The sequence below is a fragment of the Trichosurus vulpecula genome, chromosome 4 (assembly GCF_011100635.1).
Source record: "Trichosurus vulpecula isolate mTriVul1 chromosome 4, mTriVul1.pri, whole genome shotgun sequence".
Taxonomy (NCBI): Eukaryota; Metazoa; Chordata; class Mammalia; order Diprotodontia; family Phalangeridae; genus Trichosurus; species Trichosurus vulpecula.
In genome coordinates, this window is record NC_050576.1 from 68,247,251 (window position 1) to 68,267,226 (window position 19,976).

The 19,976-nt window shown below is 37.6% G+C and overlaps 2 protein-coding genes across 3 annotated transcripts in view; both read left to right on the forward strand.

The window, feature by feature from the left end:
- The window catches only part of RABGAP1L (RAB GTPase activating protein 1 like), a 680,962-nt gene that overhangs the window by 231,294 nt on the left and 429,692 nt on the right, over positions 1-19,976 (forward strand). The window lies entirely within an intron of this gene.
- Positions 2,480-5,251, forward strand: GPR52 (G protein-coupled receptor 52). Its single transcript, XM_036756239.1, has 2 exons — positions 2,480-2,700; positions 3,604-5,251. The coding sequence occupies exon 2, from the start codon at positions 3,815-3,817 to the stop codon at positions 4,892-4,894; it is 1,080 nt and encodes a 359-aa protein (XP_036612134.1). The 5' UTR covers positions 2,480-2,700; positions 3,604-3,814; the 3' UTR covers positions 4,895-5,251.

Below are 19,976 nucleotides of genomic sequence, written 5' to 3' on the forward strand. Positions count from 1 at the left end.
ATCTTGCTGCGAAGTAACGAAGGCCTAAACTGGGGGGGGTGACTATGTGAGTAAAGAGAGGGGGACATGTGAGAGATGTTGTGGAGAGAGAAAAGACAAAATTTGGCAAATGATTGTTTACATGGGGTGAAGGAACAAGGATGAGTCAAGTTGTGGGTCTGGGAGACTGGAATAATATTGGAAGTGGTCCACTCAGGCCAGGTCTTCAGACAGTGATTGGTCCACTGTAACGATGCTGCCTAGTTGATTATATTTCATCATTCTGTGCCTCTGCAACTCAGACTGAAAATAGTTTTTTTTTTTTAGTAAAATTCTATCCATGTCTTTGTCTGCAAGTTTCATTCTTGCCTTTCAGTTTGTAATTTGAATATTTAAAACTTCTGAAACTGAAGAAAAGGAAATCCAGATATGTGATGTCTATCTGAATGCCTAAAAATGAAACTTGTTTCCTTTTAAATGGTACTTTCTAGGAGTTTGTTCCCAAAATTAAGATATTTGCTTTCAAGGCTAAATTCATCATTCTGCATTTTGTCTGTTTAGCTCATTGTAACCAGATCAGATATTTCTTTTAAACTAAAGAATAGAACAAAAAATACAGATATTTCATAGGTCTGTAACAAAAAGAGTAATCACATTGCCTCCAACATTTAGATGTAAGTTATTTTTTCATGAGCAAAGGAGTGAAAAAAACTTTTGCCAAAAGCATGTCATTATATTAAAAGACTCATATACTCTTCTGTAATTTTATTACCAGTTGTAATAAACCTCCTTTCTTTCCCCCATTTCCCTATTTTTGAAAATTCTAATCTTATTAAGATATTAAAGATAAGCTTTTTCCTTTTCTAATTCACTTCCAAAGATGAGTTATTGGACCCAAACAGAAATTATTCAAAATAGCCTGTATTTGCTTTGAAGTTAGATGTTTTTAAATCTAGTTAAACACCTCTGGTGGGTCATATGAAAAATTCTTTTTAACCTTTTGCAGTTTTAGGCACAGAAAGGTAAACTAAGCAGATCATTTAGGTGCAGTTTTGTAGTTTTCAGTTTTCTCTGCAAAGATTTTTTCCCCCAGTTAACCTTTTCCCTTCTCTTTGACCTTAAACATTTCACAGGCTAGACTTTGGTACAGGAGAATCAGCGTGCAACATTAATTCTGTTGTATTATAACTTTATTGCATGGGCAATTAATTTAAATTCCAAACTTCAGCAGGGAATTGGTCATATTTGGGGGCTGTATGAAACTGATGGTCAATTTCTGTTAATCACAATATAACCATTTTGAGAGAAGGGAAATAGTCATATTAGTTTGGGTTTATGAAGGTTTGGCAATTTAATAATTAATAAGTATTTTCTGCCAATAAGGATTAAATTTCTGCTGACTTGTTCTTTTAGCCTGTCTCTTATAGTACCTTTGTGGTAGTTTCTCTGAGGTTTAAAGGTATATCTACAGATATTCTCATGTTCTGTTCATCCAGAGGGCAAAATCTCGTGAAAGTGCTAGAAGGGAAGTACCCCTGGAAGTTCGAAATGCCATTAATATATTATAAGCATCGGTCAGTTCCATTGTCTTCATTTGTCATTCTTGATCGCAGCTTGCCATGTAAGGCTAGAAGCCTGCATGTGCCTGGCAACTGTTACCTAGTGACAGTTTCAGCTGCAGTAGCCATTGGCTGGGCTGTTGATTGGGGCAGAAGGACCGAGTCACCTTTCTGATGGGGAGTTCTTCTGCATCAGCTCAGGGTGATGAGGAGGAGGTGCAGGGGCTCAGGTGCAAGCAGTAATCCAGAGAGCGCAACTGTGAAGTGAGGAATTGCTACAGCCTCCTTGTAACTGCATCACAGTCAATCGGACTCCTAAATCAGGCTGCACAGCATAGCAGCTGATTAGAGTGGATCTAGGTGAGAAGCGTTGCCTTATTCTCATAACAAGAGAACCCCAAAGTGATTCCTTTGAAACAGAAGAAATTGGCTATTGACAGTGGGAAATGCGTGGTGAGGAGTGTCCTGTGGATGTTATAAAAGAATAAAGAAGAAGGACTCCCCTCTATGGCTTGGTGATGTATCGGAGAAAAGAACTTTAAAAAGAATGCTTTCTATTAAACTGCCGCATCAGAACTAGAGGAAATTTTTTATTTCTAGTGCATGAGATTCCTTCAGAAGGCACTGTGACTCCTAACAAAGGGACCTCTGAGACACTAGTAGTTTTTAAAGGACTTTCAGCACCATATCTGAATGACCTTGGAGACCTTTCTTTTGGAATTGCTTCGTCCAGCCCTGCCAGATCTCCAGCATTTCAGACTCTAGGATTTAAATTTGCCTCGATGCTTTGGGGACATTTTAAAACAAGACTGTCTAGTAACCTACCTAATGGCCCCTGCACTAATTGAGCATTTCCTCAAAATAGAACACAGAAAGAAAAGAAGCATTTTCTTAACATATGGCTGTTCTGTAACTGCAAATGTAATAAACGAGGTAATTTTCCAATCCTGGGAAAGCTAGCTGCTGAAGTAATTATTTAATATGCTGATCATCCGGCGAAGATAGACCAGGTAGAGCAGCCTAGAGGATGGAGATGTGACTGAGAATAACTGAGTAGTAAACAATGGCAGCATCTCCAGTCAAATCAGCGTTTCGTTAGCGTCAGAGTAGAATGCAGACTGAAGTTTGGGGCTTTTGAAAGGATTCCTGAGTTGTTGCAAAGGTGAGAAATAACATTGATTGAGCCATGCACATTATTGTCCCGATTCATTATAAGGAATGTGACAAGCCAGCTAATGAAAAATATTTTCAGTTACCGAGACTGAAACTGAATGCAAGGATAATTTTTGAGGGGAGGGAGGTGGAAAGGGGAGAGGCTTAAATTATGCAGCTGCCACTGCCACCCATAACTGGAAAGGACTAAAACTATTTAAACTGAAAACCGACTTAAAACTTCATGGGTTCATCTCATTTGGGGAGTGTGAACCGATTGCACTTTATCTGCTTCGCTCGAGATGTTTTGTTTTCCTCTCCTACAGTTGGAGGATAAACCTTGCTTTTCCTTCCCTTCCATTCTGCCTCTAAAGAGAATCCACTCGATTCATATCCAAGTAGTGTTGAGTCTTTGGGAATTAACCTTGACAAGAAGGTTTTCCTTACCTCTTTAATGAAAGGATGGATCACAGGGATGAGACAGGGAGTGTCATCTCCAGAACAAATCCCAGAGGCATAATGTGCTAAAGAGAACTTTTTCTAGGTTTCCAACTAAAAGCAGTTATTGACCTCCTGAAATTTTAATGATTTAAATGAATCTGAAACATTCATTTATATCATATCACTGCTGATCAAGGAAGCCCGAGTCACAGGAAGACTTTTATCCTTTTCTCGTTCTCTCTAGTGGATCCCAAAGAAATTGCCTTTCTCAGGAGAACAAACAGTCCTCAAAAGCTTTTTCCTCCCCCACTCTATCCCCCAATGGCTGAAATTTAAAAAAAAAAATGACTTTCATTTTCCATAGTGCAAGATAAAGAATCTGTTTTCTTTAGAAGTGCCTTGTGTTTGTTAAAGGTAGTTTGAGAGCACTGGAGGGAGCTAACCGGTGGCCTTCTTTTCACCTCCTTCCTAGCTTATTTCCCCCCCACAGCTGAGGTGTGTCAGTGCTGAACTGATGCTGATGAAGACTCTTGAGCAGTTCTGGGAAGCTAATCTGTGACAGAAGCAATTGGCAGTGTCAGCAGAGACAGCGTGAGCCACCAAAGTGCAGAGGTTAGCAGATGTTGGACAGGTCATCACTGGACTGCTGTCATCCTGGCTGCAGGGTTTCTTAATCCCAAACCATGAATGAGTCCAGGTTGACTGAACCAAGGACTCACAACATGAGCTTTGGGAATGTTTCTGAGCATCACTCCTGCCCACTTGGATTTGGCCACTACAATGCAGAGGACGTCTGCATCCTGGAGACAGTTGTTATTGTCCTGCTGACGTTTTTAATCATTGCTGGGAATTTAACCGTCATTTTTGTCTTTCACTGCGCTCCACTTTTGCATCATTATACTACCAGCTATTTCATCCAGACCATGGCCTATGCTGATCTCTTCGTGGGAGTGAGCTGCTTGGTTCCCACTCTGTCCTTGCTTCATTATTCCACAGGTGTCCACGAGTCACTGACTTGCCAGGTTTTTGGATACATCATCTCAGTACTGAAGAGTGTTTCCATGGCATGTCTTGCTTGCATCAGTGTGGATCGCTACCTTGCCATCACCAAACCTCTTTCCTACAACCAGCTGGTCACTCCTTGTCGCTTGAGAATCTGCATTATTATGATCTGGATCTACTCCTGCCTGATTTTCTTGCCTTCTTTTTTTGGCTGGGGGAAACCTGGTTACCACGGTGACATTTTTGAATGGTGTGCCACCTCTTGGCTCACCAATGCCTATTTCACTGGCTTTATTGTTTGTTTACTTTATGCTCCTGCTGCCTTTGTCATCTGCTTCACTTACTTCCACATTTTCAAAATCTGTCGGCAGCACACCAAAGAGATCAACGACCGAAGGGCCCGATTTCCTAGTCACGAAGTTGATGCTGCTGGAGAGACTGGACATAGCCCTGACAAACGCTATGCCATGGTTTTGTTTCGTATAACCAGTGTGTTCTACATGCTCTGGCTCCCCTACATCATATACTTCCTTCTGGAGAGCTCCCGAGTCCTGGATAATCCCGCTCTCTCCTTCCTAACAACCTGGCTTGCTATAAGCAATAGTTTCTGTAACTGTGTAATATATAGCCTCTCCAATAGTGTTTTTAGGTTGGGCCTCCGAAGATTATCACAGACAATATGCTCATCTTGTATGTGTTTAAAAGACCGGGATATCCAGGACCCCAAGCCCAGAAAACGGGCTAATTCCTGCTCCATCTAAGGAAAACTGCACTGCTAATCAAGTACAGTCTGAGAGTATTTTGGAATAGTATTTGGTACATCTGGGAATTTTCCACGACAGAAATATTTACTTGAATAGTTCACTATGAAATGACATGTAAACTAAAAGTGATTTTTTTTAAATGGAAAAGAAAACTATGGAAAAGAAACCTAGAAAGGGAACATACATGAGACATTATTTATCATGTGAATGTGGTTCCTTTGAATTTGTATGATGGTAAGAGAAATTTAACAGTGAAAATTAAAAAAAAACCAAATTAGTATCTCAAATCTTCCATAGGGCATATAATAACTGGCACATCAAAGCAGGTTCCTCCTGTGTATCTTTCTCTCTCTTTTTAGGAAGTCATTTCCTTTTCTTATTTTCCCTTTCTAGATAAATGCTGCATATGATATATGTAGCATGTGATAACCTTTTGCTTTAAAATATAGTAGGCTATTATCCATAAATGATCTCCACAAAGCCTACACAGTAAATGTAGCTTAATAACTAGTCACACAGCACCCTTGCATATATTTTTACAGTATTCATTGCTGCACAAATGATCATCAAAAAACAAAATTAAAATCATTATTTTTTAAAAGGTGGAAGCTTTTTTTTCCTGTTTATTGAAGTCTACTATTCTACAGCCTCCTCTAAATCTTCTTCCCAGCCCTCCCGTTTTTCCTGCCCTAAATCTTTTGGTTCCATATTCAGAAGTGTCTTAGTTAATGAGGGAACTTACTGTACAAGGTAATTACAATGTTAATAACCTCTTCCTTCCAAAAAAGCAACCTAGCTGGTTGGTTGGGGAGCTGGGGGGAACGATATTCATTCAACATGTTCTAATAGCTCTTAGAAACATTTTTCTCCTCTGGGTCCTATTAAACAGGTTCCTGTGCCTAATATGGTATTTTTTTTTTTTTGGTAGCTAAGGTTCCTCCCCTCCCACCCCCCTACCCCTTTCACTAGCAAGGTTATTCTAATGCAGATACAAGAGATGCACCTAGTAGTGAGATATCACTCAGTGGTAGTTTGAATTATTTTCTTTTTCAAGTACAATATTAACCCTTTTTCTGTTGGGTCTACTATATAGCTCACTATTGTAGTTGCAAGTCCTTTGTGTGATTGCTTGCATATACTGTATTTTTTCAAACAAAAAATGTAAATTATATTATGTGGTCTGTGCCTAATGTTTTCATAGCACATTGAATAGGTCAATGCTGTTTTCAGTCTGCAGGATTGATGCAAAATACACAAAAAACAAAAACTTGCTTTAAGAGAAAAATACTTTTTGTGCCGTTGTCAAATAGATATTTATTAGACAAAACTGTGTTCTTGGAGGAGGTGAGAAGACAATTTACTTAATTATCAAATACAGGTAAGAGCTTCAGTATTTCCCTTTGTAATGATCTGCTTTCAGATTCAGAGATGAACTAATTTTGTAAGTGCATTACATGGGTTTGTGTAATAAGTTACCAGGGGTTCAGATGCAGCATGTTTGGGGAGGGTTTAGGGTGGGAGGGTGGGTGGGAGTGGGGAACAGCACAGGGCTGTATAAATCTTACTTTGGGCAGAAGCTGCCAGTCTTTCAGATGGATTTAAGTGTCTAACTTAGGAGTAATGGACTTGCTAACAGCTGCACTATGATTTCCTTGTTTTACCAAAAAACAAAAAATTGAATGAATTGTGCCTAGGATCCTTCACATTGGAAACCAGCCATGTTTGCACACCAGTGGTTTGATTTCAGAGGTCCCTTAAACATGAACATGTTGTTTTGTTAAGGTTGTTCTGAACCCCTGTATGTTTTTTAAAATGTAAGAAAGATTAAAAATAAAATAGTATTATATGTATCAAAATTGGACTTTGCCTCATTTTAATGACGTCATGCATTTAGAATGATAGAATTCCCTTTTCAGGGATGAGGATTTGATTATCTGAATTTTTTGTGATTGAGGCCATGTTTTGCCTCTCTAAGTTCCTTCATTGGTGTCTTATTTTTGTCCCTTGAACTAGATAGCAAGTTAAAGGACCCCTCTAATAGGAAGCCTAAATTAAGGAACTTTAACTTTGTGTTTGAAACAGAATCCCTTACGTTTGTTCTGTTGCTTGGGGATGCAATTTTTTTGTCATGTGGCTTTGTTGTATTCTGCCTGAATTCTCTGGGCTGGAAGTATGACGCTAGGACTTGGCTCTACCTTTATGAATCTTACTGGAACACCTGTTGCTTCTGCCTTCCCAGTATATTAGAACTCTGTCCTTTCCACACATATTTCTTCCCAGAACCCCTAAAATCTTGGCCTTTTTTAATGAGTGATGTTTTAAATTTTGATCTTTATCTTTGAGTTAAAACTCCTGAACTGATTGTTCTTTGTTCTTATTCTAAATCTTTCAGTTTTAATTCCTTTTCCCAACCCATAGTAAATACTAAATAGTAGAAGACCTTGTTTGTCCGTCCCTAAGTTATTGCCTCCTCTTCCTTCTGTGTAGTCACCTCTCCCTGCAACAGTGGTCTGGTGAGCCCAGTTCCTAAGCTTGTCATTTTTGCATAAGGTCAAACTGAAGCCCTCAGTTAAAGCATTCTTCATTATGTTCAGCCTTATAAATTTCCTCTTTTTTTCTGTAAAGAGAAAAATGGTTTTTTTCCCCACATTTTTCCCCTTCACTGAAAAAAATGAGGGCCTCTCAGTCTCTATAAGGTCTGTTAGATCAAGGACTGTGAGGCATGTTAGAGGTCTTAATAATGTTTCATAAGGCCCTAACTCATGTCATTTAAGTTGCTTACGCTGGCCTTTAGTGTGTATTTCTATAACAGGAGGATAGTACTTTGAAAGCACTGTGCAAATTTTCGTTGAATGCTGTTTCTCTTCTTACCCCTATTATTACCATTATTAAGTGGCATTCCATGGTTGTTATCACCTAGGGATGAGAATAATAGTCATGATATAATGCCATGTGCGACCTGCTAAGGATGTGATTCTATGTTTATCCTCACTAGGCTGTTCTTAGGAGGAACTTGAGTGCAAATGAGACTAAACAATGGCAGTCCTTAACCACCTTGAAGCACATAATTGCAGTTCAATAATAGGAACTATGCTGTTTGTTTTGTACAGATTTTGCAACTTTTTATGGAAAACTTGTGCTGTTCTTTAAATTGTTAGCATCTTTCTGGGCATATGCAAAATATAAATGACTTCTTGCAGCTCATATAGGTGGTCCAGTGCTCTGCATGATTTTCAGATGCATCAAGATAATATGTGTGAGATGATTACTTGTTATTCAGTGATAATGAATATTTTATTTCAAATAAGTTTTCTAATGTGAGAATTCTAAGAAAAAATCTCTGACTGTGAGACTGCGTAGCATTTAAGGCATTTTTTTTTATGTTAAGTCCTTCACAAAATATCTAACTGATTCTCAGTTTGGAGCAACTGAGTCATACTGTTGGCAGAACTGACTACTGGTGAAATTTTCACAAGAAGCGCAAAATCGAAGAGCTGAAAGAGGGACCTCAGGGGCCATTTATTCCAGCCCACAGCTGAAAATGAATTCCTACTACTCTACACTCAACAAGTGGTCATCTATTTTTTGCTTGGAGACCTAGTGGAGGAAGGACCCACTATTTGGCAGCCTATTCACCTTTTGTAAAAGCTGTAGTTTTTAAGAGAATTTTTCCTTAGTTTAGGCTTAAATTTACAGGTACACAGCTTTTCCTCATTGTTCAGAGTTCTGCCCTCTGGGGCTGAGCAGAATAAGTGCAATCCCTCTTCCATTTGATAACTTTTCAGGTTCTTGAGAATAACTCTCCCATCCTTTCTAAGTTTTCTCCTTTCTATATAAACATCCTCAGTTTTTTCAGCCTGTCTTCCTATAGCTTAAACTTACAATTGTTCACAATTCTTGTCCTTCTTCTGGGCACTCTGTAGCTTATCAGTCTCTTTTCTACGATGTGGTGACCAGTAAGTACTACAGATATAATTTGATCAGGGCGGAATACAGTGAGTCTGTCACTTCCCTATTCCTGGAAGGTGTGTATGTCTTAATGAAACAAAATTATATTAGTGTTCTTGACTGCCATATTGCTTTTCTGGCTCATATTTGCAGTCTTTTTACAGATGACTTGTTGCCTTCTCCATCTTGTACTTGTGAAGCTTTAAAACAAAAACAAAACAAAACAAACCCAGACAGACCAGATGTAGGAATTTTCCTTATTCCCTGTTAAATTTCATCTTATTTGATTTGACCAATATTAGGTTGTTAAGATCTTTTTGGTTTGTACTCTGTCATCTATTCTAGTAGGTATGTCTCCTAGCTTTGTAACACCTGAATGTCTGGTAAGCGTGCCATTTCTGCCTATATCCAGGTCACTGTTAAAAAAAAATGTAAAACAAAGACCTTAGTGCAGATCTCAAGGGTACTTCACTAGAGACCTACTAAACCTTTATCATCACAGTCACAGAGGAAAAAAAATACACACACACACACACACACACACACACATATACACACACCATTGCACCCATATTTCATAAAGTCTTTGGATTCAAGTGGACAGTGAACAAAGGCATTTAGTAAGCAGTTTGAGAAAACTGGAATGTCAGTTATTCATGGCCCAATCTTAACATCTTTGATGTAGCAAATAGATTTTGTTCTTATTCTTCTATTCATTGCATAAGGAAGGGAAATTTAGAAACCAGAGTTATATTGAGTTATGGGCAATTCAGTTAATTTTTTTGTTCTTTTGTTTCCTCATTTTTAAAAATGGTATCTACATTTCTTTTCCTTTCTACTTACCCTAGATTGTTTACTAATTAATAAAATAAAATTAGAAAAGCATTCAAGATTCTTAGGAAGATATCAATATAATCAAATAAGATTATTACTACCATGAGAAGTAGATGATTATTAGCCTTAAGTTTCATGTTAGAAATTTCAGATGAGTGGTGCTACTATTATTGATATCACTAATCATCTGGGTTTGGAAATTAAAATCTTGGTAATCTTAAACTTTCAGGATTTTCTTTTTAATAGAATCTGACCTTTTTTGGGTATGTCTGTTATGAGCATAAAGATCAAGATGTAGACAGTATAATTGTTGAATTAATTATGTATTGTGTTAAGTCAGATGTGAAAGTCCTTTACTTATTATATACATTGCCCTTCTGCTAATAGATGATATATTTTGGTGCGTGGATCCTTTCAGTTGCTTGTCTTCAGTTTTGATCTTAGTTATATTTTAGGGTTGAAGAGGATTGGAGAGAGTGGCATATTCAGCAAGCAAAGGCATAATCTTCGAGGATAATTTAGTATTAGAAGAATTAAGTTGTAATTGTAATGGATTTGCATTTTAAATGCTGTCCTGCTTTAGAAAATAGCAATTTCGTTCTATTAGATGAAATGAATACAAAGTACACATAATCTGAAGTTATATAGGGTGATAAATGGCAAGAAGTTTCTGACAATTGAATTTACACCACATAATACTTGGTGGGGTGACAAAAGTTAAAGTGTGAAATAGCAACTTGTGTGAAAGAAATGACATTTCTGAGTTTTGAAAGTTTAGCTGAGTATTATCTGTAGATTCTAGCTTGATGTAGAATAATTTTTTAAAAGCAGCTTCTAACTTTATATAGATCCAAAGTAATAGTGTTACTTTTTTTGTAAAAATATATGTAGAATATGAGAAAATAAGTTAGTTTAAATGATGTTAAATAATAAACACAATAAAAACATACTTAGGAAAAAATAAAAATTGTTGTAGGCAGTAGTGTAAAATTTGTTTACTGCAGTCCTAAGAAAAAATTATGTAAATTTCTTACAGTTAAGTGCACTTTTGAAAATCAGATTACTATATATATTTTAATGACTCTTAAGCAAATATGACTTAATAAGTAGGAATGATGAAACAGAAAAAGCAGGAGACCATCATATTTACATATTTTTTGCATTAAATAGAATATAAAATTAGTGATCTGTTATTTCATGTGTAGGGGCAGGTGAAGAGAATTGCTGTTTTTGGAAAAAATATTAAAATTAAAAGTTTTAGCCAAGAAAATGGTTTTTAGATTTTCCTTGAAATCATATTTTTGGAAGCAAAATTTGATTCTAAGTTTTCAAATAAATTAAATTATTATTAGAATGATCTAAGTTCTCTTTGTACAAGACAACCACTGTGTGTGCTTGGAATCCTTATCTTTTAGATTAAGGGTGTCTCTGTTTAGGAGCCTCATTTTCAAAATGTAATTTATTTGGAGGTGCAATAGTCATGAATAAAGATCAGAATTGAGAATTAAAACTTTAGTCTTTGAGGGTTGTTTGTTTCTTTCTCCCTTCTAGATGATTAATGAGCTGTCACTATATTCCTTATTACTGGGTTTTCAGAGAAAACCCATTCATATGCAGAGGAAAAAAGAGGCATTTTGGAAATCCATGTACAGGATGTTCCAAAAGACTTGTTACAATGTTAAGCTATTAAAACTATAAAGAATAAAAGCTGCACTAAAACTTTTGGGCTACCCTGTACATGTACCATAACATGTTATGTAAAAGGGTCATATGAATGTGCCACTTTTCATGGATTTTTTGCCTTCATTATTCCTTATTTCTGTGTTAACTCAGTACATCAGTTATCATAATTTAATACATTATTAACCTTTATTAGACAGGGCTAAAAAGGGACCTTGTCTCAAGCACATATTCTCAGTTTTTATATATTTTGGTTGGAGGCAATACCGTTCATTGGCAGAATGGCCACAAATAATGAGGATTTTTATGCTTTTCCGAGTGTCATTTACAAAGCATATTGATACATGGCATTAGATTGCCAAAATCTGTGTCTCCATTTGAAGATAATACAATATGTTTAATCACTCCAGACCCTTTTGAAATATCCAGTGAACCCATTTCAGGTAGTCTCTGGAGGGAGCACCAAAGATCTGTAATGCAGAATATTTCTACTAGTTTTCATATGACCGTGGCTTATAATTCATCCTTTTGGTGAAACGATTCTCTCCAGTGCAAAATGGGAATAATAATGACATGTTTTGTCAAGTGTAACTGTGCAAACTTAATATTCACTTATCATAAAAGTAATTATTTGTATAACTAATGCCTTTGAATTGACTGATACCAAAAGGATTCTTACAAACTTTAGAGGGTAAGAGCCCTCTTATTTAATGTTTAAGTCACCCCCTTCCCCCGAAAACAAACAGATGGGCAGCTAGGTGGCACTGTGGATAGAGCGCAGGCCCTGGAGTCAGGAGGACCTGAGTTCAAATCTGGTCTCAGACATTTACTAGCTGCGTGACCTGGACAAGTCACTTAACCTTAATTGCCTCTCAAACAACAACAACAACAACAGCAAAATGGATAAGGTATTTGGAATTATGGTAATTTAAGGCTAAAAAGGGACCTTAGCATCATGTGATCTAATAGTATTGTTTTACAGGTAGGGAAACTGAGTCCTAGAGAAGTGAAGTAGCTGCCAGAGGAAACAGCTGGTGAGTGAAGGATTTATTTGGACAGTCACAACATTGCACGTTGTCTTGTACCACACGGATCTTCTCAGGGTCAACCATCTAGTCAGTGGAAGCACTTTGAAAAGAATATTGTGGTTGCCTCTTAATAGCATTGCCTGTGTAAAAATGATTCATGAATAATGTGTTATGCAGATGGTTGACTGTCTGACAGCTTATTCTTGAGCATAAAGACTTTGTTGGTTGACATAGGAAAAATGCAACGTGAAATTTAATCTTTTCATTGACATAATGGAAATGGTTCTTTTAAATATATAGGTGTTTATCCCAATAGAAAGAAGATTTTTCTTAACTCATAATTTAAATAATGACTATTGAGGAATAACTTTATTTAGTTATATTCTCAACTCTGGTATTCCACAATTGAAGGTCACTCAAAGGGAAATAGAACACTGGTAGGCAGGAGGCTGCACCATATTAGAAACAAAGAATTCCACAGGGAGAGTAGTTTAAAGGATGTATGGGATGGTCTTCCAGAAAGGAGGAATGACTGATGAGTTGCCCACTGAGCTGTGTGAGTGTCCTTGCAATGTCAGGAGATTTCTAGGAAGGCCTTCAGAGTATTGGGTGGGCCACCTTTGTATGATGTATGGAGTAGTATGTAAAAAGAGGAGCCCAGCATTGGGAGGAACAGATGGGTATGCATTGTCAGAGAGAATACCAACATTGATGAGGTCACTGATTCACCAAAATGTCAAAATAGATTTCTAGTTGATTTATCAATGATTTGACACTTTGAGTCCTCTTAATAATATTAAGGAAATTCCCTTCAGTTTAAAAAAATCGAGTTGATCATCTAGATTTAAGAGGTGTATTGACTTAAATTAAAAAGACTGCCTATGTGCCTTTGAATAACTGTGCCATCAGAGTTGAATAGTGATCACTTTTACACTATTTCCATTTAGCTTTTTTTTGGAAAAAAAAAACTGTCTCATAGTCATATGCTCTTTATACACTGAGCTTAACATGGATTTTTAATATAGTTCGGAGTCATTATAGGACACATTTTTCTTTCAATTGAGCAGAGGGTTTCTATTATAAAGGCTTTTTTGAAGTCTTTTAATTAGAAGATTCTACAGACATAAATGCACACAATTAATTCTCACTTATTCAGACTATTTGGGGAATGACCAGCCTGAATCACTAAGAAGTTTGAGTAGAAATCTAGCTTTATATTAAAATCTGCAACTCTTAGTTGAAATACTTGCTTTGATGATGAGAACATTGCCAAACTCAAGTGTTTCGCTGTGAAAATGCAGCCTTTCCAAAGCCCAGTTCTATAATTGACTCTTCCTTGAAGCCTTCCTAGATATCCCAGCCTCAAGTGATTGCTCCTGTTTCTGAATAATTACTACTTATATATCTAGGGGCAATTAGGTGGTATGGTGGATAGAGCACAGGATCTGGAGTCAGAAAGACCTGAATTCAAATTCAGCCTCAGACACAGACTAGCTGTGTGACCCTGGCCAAGTCCCTTATCCTCTGTTTACCTCAGTTTCCTCATCTGTAAAATGGAGACCATAATAGCACCTATCTCCCAAAGCTGTTGTGAGGAGCAAATCAGATGATAATTATAAAGTGCTTAGCCTGGTGCCTGGCACATAGTTAAGTACTATAGGAATGTTAGCAATGACTATTGTTTTATTTTGTATTAGATTTATGTACACATCATTTTTTTGGATTAGATTGTTAGTTTTTTGAAGGCATGAGATGTCTTGGTGTTCTTTTGTCCCTCTTCATATCTACCACCTATTATGTGTTGTACACATAACAGGTACTCAGCAAATGTACAGAATGGATTATAGGGTCTAGAGAAATATCTTCAGATATTTGAGATATGTTAAAGTGGACAGCGAAGACTTGTTTAATGCCATAGGGAAGTATTCTAAGGAAAATATCCCACTGTTATTTCTAAGTTGTTAGAGTCAGTTCTGAGTCATTTCTAAGTAGTTAATTAAAGAAACTCTTTGGTGCTCCAGACTTCATTTAGGGATGGTCTCTAGGACCATGCAAAGTGAAGTCTGTGCTTTTGTCTTTCTGAAGTGCTGTGGAAGGTTGTGAATCAAGTGCTAGACTTGAAATCAGTAAAGCCTGGGTCCTGCCTTTGATAGTTACCAGCAGTGTGACCATGGATGAGTTGCCTAAACTCTCTGAACCTCAATTTCCTCATCTCTAAAAGATGGATAAAAATGCCCAATGAGATGATATACAATCACACATGATATGAGTTAATGTTGTTGTTATCATTTCGTTGTCATCTTGTTCAGTGAAGTGGAGATAGAATGGACTCTCCAAGTGACAATCTCTCTATTATTATTTTATGCTTAATATTCATTGGACAGTTGCACAAGGTGATGACCTGCTTTTTGTAATTGAGCAAAAGAATTGGTAAGTAAGTTCATATTCAGTAAAATCATATTTGGGACAATTCCAGTAGCAAATAAGATGATCAGGGTGATATGTGTATTTTATCATGTCCCCATATGGTTTTGATTTCTTCAGCTATTCCTCTATATTTTTTTTGTTTTGTTTTTTGGCAGGGCAATTGGGGTTAAGTGACTTGCCCAAGGTCACACAGCTAGTACATGTGTCAAGTGTCTGAGGCTGTATTTGAACTCAGGTCCTCCTGACTCCAGGGCTGGTGCTCTACTCACTGTGCCACCTGGCTGCCCCAGTTCCTCTATATTTTGAAAACTTTTCATTCACATAATTTCTAGAATATGAGTATTGAGAATTATGGCATCCATTAAAGTATTTATTCCTAAATTTTCCTGATTCATTGCTAATTTTGGGTGCCATAATAGTAGCATTGATGATGATAATGATGATAGAAAAGGCCCTTATATCTTTTATTTTCTTTTTTTAAATTTTTTTTTCTTATTTTCTACTTATTTAATTAATATTTTTATTTTTCAGCATTGATTTTCGCAAGTTTGAATTACAAATTTTCTCCCCATTTTTACCCTCCCCCCCACTCCAAGATGGCATATATTCTGATTGCCCCATTCTCCAGCAGCCCTCCCTTCTGTCACCCCACTCCCCCCCCATCACCTTTTCCCTTACTTTCTTGTAGGGCAAGATAGATTTCTATGCCCCATTGCCTGTACATTTTATTTACTAGTTGCATTTAAAACTTGTTTTTGAACATCTGCTTTTAAAACTTTGAGTTTCAAATTCTCTCCTCTCTTCCCTGCCCACCCACCCTCCCTAAGAAGGCAAGCAATTCAACATAGGCCACATGTGTATCATTATGTAAAACCCTTCCACAGTACTCATGTTGTGAAAGACTAATTGTATTTTGCTCCTTCCTATCCTGTCGCCCTTTATTCAGTTTTCTCCCTTGACCCTGTCCCTTTTCAAAAGTGTTTCCTTTTGATTACCTTCTCCCCCTATCTGCCCTCCCTTCTGTCATCCCCCCTTTTTATCTTCTTCCTCCTCCTTTCCTGTGGGTAAGATACCCAATTGAATGTGTATGTTATTCCCTCCTTACGTCAGATCTGATGAGAGCAAGATTCACTCACTCCCCCTCACCTGCCCCCTCTTCCCTTCCTACAGAACTGCTTTTTTTTGCCACTTTTATGTGAGATAATTTACCCCATTCTATCTCTCCCTTTCTCCCTCTCTCAATATATTCCTCTCTCATCCCTTAATTTGATTTTATTTTTTTAGATATCATCCCTTCATATTCAACTCACCCTGTGCCCTCTGTATACACACACACACACACACACACACACACACACACACACACACACATATGTATATTCCCTGCAGCTACCCTAATACTGAGGTCTCATGAATCATACACGTCATCTTTCCATGTAGGAGTGTAAACAAAACAGTTCCACTTTAGTAAGTCCCTTATGATTTCTCTTTCTTGTTTACTTTTTTATGCTTCTCTTGATTCTTGTGTTTGAAAGTCAAATTTTCTATTCAGCTCTGGTCTTTTCACTGAAAAAGCTTGAAAGTCCTCTATTTTATTGAAAATCCATATTTTGCCTTGGAGCATGATACTCAGTTTTGCTGGGTAGGTGATTCTTGGCTTTAATCCTAGCTCCATTGACCTCTGGAATATCATATTCCAAGCCCTTAATGTAGAAGCTGCTAGATCTTGTGTTATCCTGATTGTGTTTCCACAATACTGAAATTGTTTCTTTCTGGCTGCTTGCAGTATTTTCTGTTTGATCTTGGAGCTCTGGAATTTGGTGAAAATATTCCTAGGAGTTTTCTTTTTAGGATCTTTTTCAGGAGGCAATCAGTGGATTCTTTCAATTTCTATTGTCCCCTCTGGCTCTAGAATATCAAGGCAGTTTTCCTTGATAATTTCTTGAAAGATGATCTCCAGGCTCTTTTTTTGATCATGGCTTTCAGGTAGTCCAATAATTTTTAAATTATCTCTCCTGGATCTATTTTCCAGGTCAGTGGTTTTTCCAAGGAGATATTTCACATTGTCTTCCATTTTTTCATTCCTTTGGTTCTGTTTTATAATATCTTGATTTCTCATAAAGTCACTAGCTTCCTACTTGCTCCAGTCTAATTTTTAAGGTAGTATTTTTTTCAGTGGTCTTTTGGACCTCCTTTTCCATTTGGCTAATTCTACCTTTTAAGGCATTCTTCTCCTCATTGGCTTTTTGGAGCTCTTTTGCCATTTGAGTTAGTCTATTTTTTAAGGTGGTATTTTCTTCAGTATGTTTTGGGTCTCCTTTAGCAAGTCATTGACTTGTTTTTCATGGTTTTCTCGCATCCTTCTCATTTCTCTTCCCAATTTTTCCTCTACTTCTCTAACTTGCTTTTCCAACTCCATTTTGAGCTCTTCCATGGCCTGAGACCAGTTCATGTTTTTCTTGGAGGCTTTTGATGTAGGCTCTTTGACTTTGTTGACTTCTTCTAGCTGTATGATTTGGTCTTCTTTGTCACCAAAGAAAGATTCCAAAGTCTGAGACTGAATCTGAGTCCATTTTCGCTGCACTAGTTGACCCTTGAGTTTTTTGTCAGGGTATGACTGCTTGTAGAGTATAGAGTACTTTGTCCCAAGCTTGAGGGGTTGTGCTGTTGTTTTCAGAGTTATTTCTACACAGCAAGCTCTGCCACACCAGTGCTCTTCCTCCCCCAAGAACCACCAACCCAGACCTGACTCAGATCTTAAGCAGGATCTGCACTCCTGCTCAGATCCGCCACTTAATTCCTCCCAGCAGGTGGGCCTCAGGCTGGAAGCAACTGCAGCTGTAGTTCCTCAGAGCTGCACCACCTCCGCTGCCCCCAAGACGGTGGCCGAACCTCGAACTCCTTTCACTCTGTCCCCCACAGCTTTTTCCCACTAACCTTCTCTGTTGTGTTTAGTGTTTGTGGGTTGAGAAGTCTGGTAACTGCCACAGTTCACTGATTCAGGGTGCTAGGGCCTGTTCTGCCCAACTCCTGATCTGGTTGGTCCAGGCACAGCCCACGCTGGGCTCTGCTCTGCTCCCAGCTCCATGCAATAAACCTTGCCTAGCAAACATCTAGGCTATCCTGGGCTGGAGCCCCGCTTCCCTCTGCTATTTTGTGAGTTCTGCAGTTCTAGAATTTGTTCAGAGCCATTTTTATAGGTTTTTGGAGGGTCCTGGGGGAAACCTTTAGGCAAGTCCCTGCTTCCTAGCTGCCATCTTGGCTTTGCCCCCCATATATCTTTTCAAAGGTAGGGAAGCTTCAAAAATAGGGGACAAAGGAGCAGGTATTAACTGCAGAGTTGAAGAGTTACAGGTATTTGTAGGTAATATGAGTAGTTTTCATATTATTAATTTTTAGAAAGATATTACTTCAAGGATACTTAACCTTTCTTGTGTCTTGGACCTCCTTGGCAGTCTGGGGAAGTGTAAATACTCCTCAGAATCCTGTAAAATGCACAAAATAAAGTATGTGTAGTTAAAAAAGAAAACATTAAAATGGCCATCAGGATAGTAAAAAAAAGAAAAAATGTTCATGGACTGCAGGTTAGGAACATATGATATAGGTAGACATATATAAATGTAGGGGACAGGAAGGGCAGCTGGGTGGCACAGTGGGTAGAGTGCCAGTTCTGGTGTCAGGAAGACTCGTCTTTGTGAGTTAAAATCTGGCCTCAGACACTTACTCGCTATGTGACCCTCAGCCAAGTCAGCCGTCTGCCTCAGTTTCCTCATTTATAAAATGAGCTGGAGAAAAAAATGACAAACCAGTCCAGTATCTCTGCCAAGAAAACCACTGCTGGGGTCATGAAGAGTCAGACATGACTGAAAATGACTAAACAACAACAAAATGTGAGTTTTAACCCATTAGAAGAAATAAAGTAAACCTGATGTATTCATAGGTCATTGTCTGGCTGTTCAACATTCAAGTATTTTGTTCAGGTGATTTTCATTGAGATACAGTTTGGATTAGATGACTTCTGAGCTTCTTTCCAACTTGCTGAGTCTCTAATTCTCTCTGGCAGTCTCAGCTACCCCACCAACCATTAGGTGAGGAAAACTGAAAAAAAAAATTGTTAACAGCCAAAACAGCATGCAGGACAGCATTAAAAGTATTATGTTGTATTTATTATATAATTTTAAAAAGAAAAGTAAGTTGGGCACAATAAAGATTCATGTCTTCATATTTAAAAAAAAAACAAAAAATTCTTTTCAAGTAAAAGGATAATGGTTACATATTCCAATGATGGGTGCCATTTTAGGTTATTCTCACCATGTTAAGACTCATTCTCCAAAGAGGAAATTGTCTACTGAGAAATGTCATATAGTAGAAAGAGCACAGGACTTTAGATCTGCCACTGGGTGTGACTCTAGACAAATGACTTAATGTCTCTGGGCCCCAATTTCCTTATCTGTGAAATGAACAGTTTGGTTTAAATATTCTCTTAGATTTGGGCCTTTCCTGAGTCCCAAATCCTAAAATTCTGTGAGCCTCCCCATTGCTCACCAAATATAAAGAAAAAACACCTGATAAAGGTTAAGTATTTGTTCAACTCATAGTTATTGAAAATTTCTGTGTACAAAGATCTGTATTTGGCATTGTGAGGAATGCAAAACCGTATAACATATATTTCTCTACTTTGTAGAAGCTTATAATTAACCTAACAGTGAGGAGAAGAAATATACAGAAATAACTGCAGCAAAAGGCATTACATAAGTACGTTATGCATGATTCAAACAATAAATGCTATAGAATTTCAGTAGAGGGAAAGATCACTTACCATTGCTATTCCAACTTTAGCCAAGTATGAGGAAGTATCTTTTGCTGCCAGATATTCACCCTCTTCTGTTATTGCAGTGCCATGTAAGTTACCGGCTCTGGAGTCAGAGGACTTGGGTTGGGATGCTATCTCTCTGATGCTTACTATGCTGTTTGAAATTGGAAAAGTTACTTAACCACCCTGTGCCTCATTTTTCTCATCTTTTAAATGAAGGCATTGACCTAGATGACTTCTGATGTCCTTTCCTCTTCCGTCTCTAGGAATCCGTGTTTCATGAAGTCTGGCTGGGTTTACAGCTGAACTTAATGAAACATATATTCATTCTCTTTAATGAATTATTTCC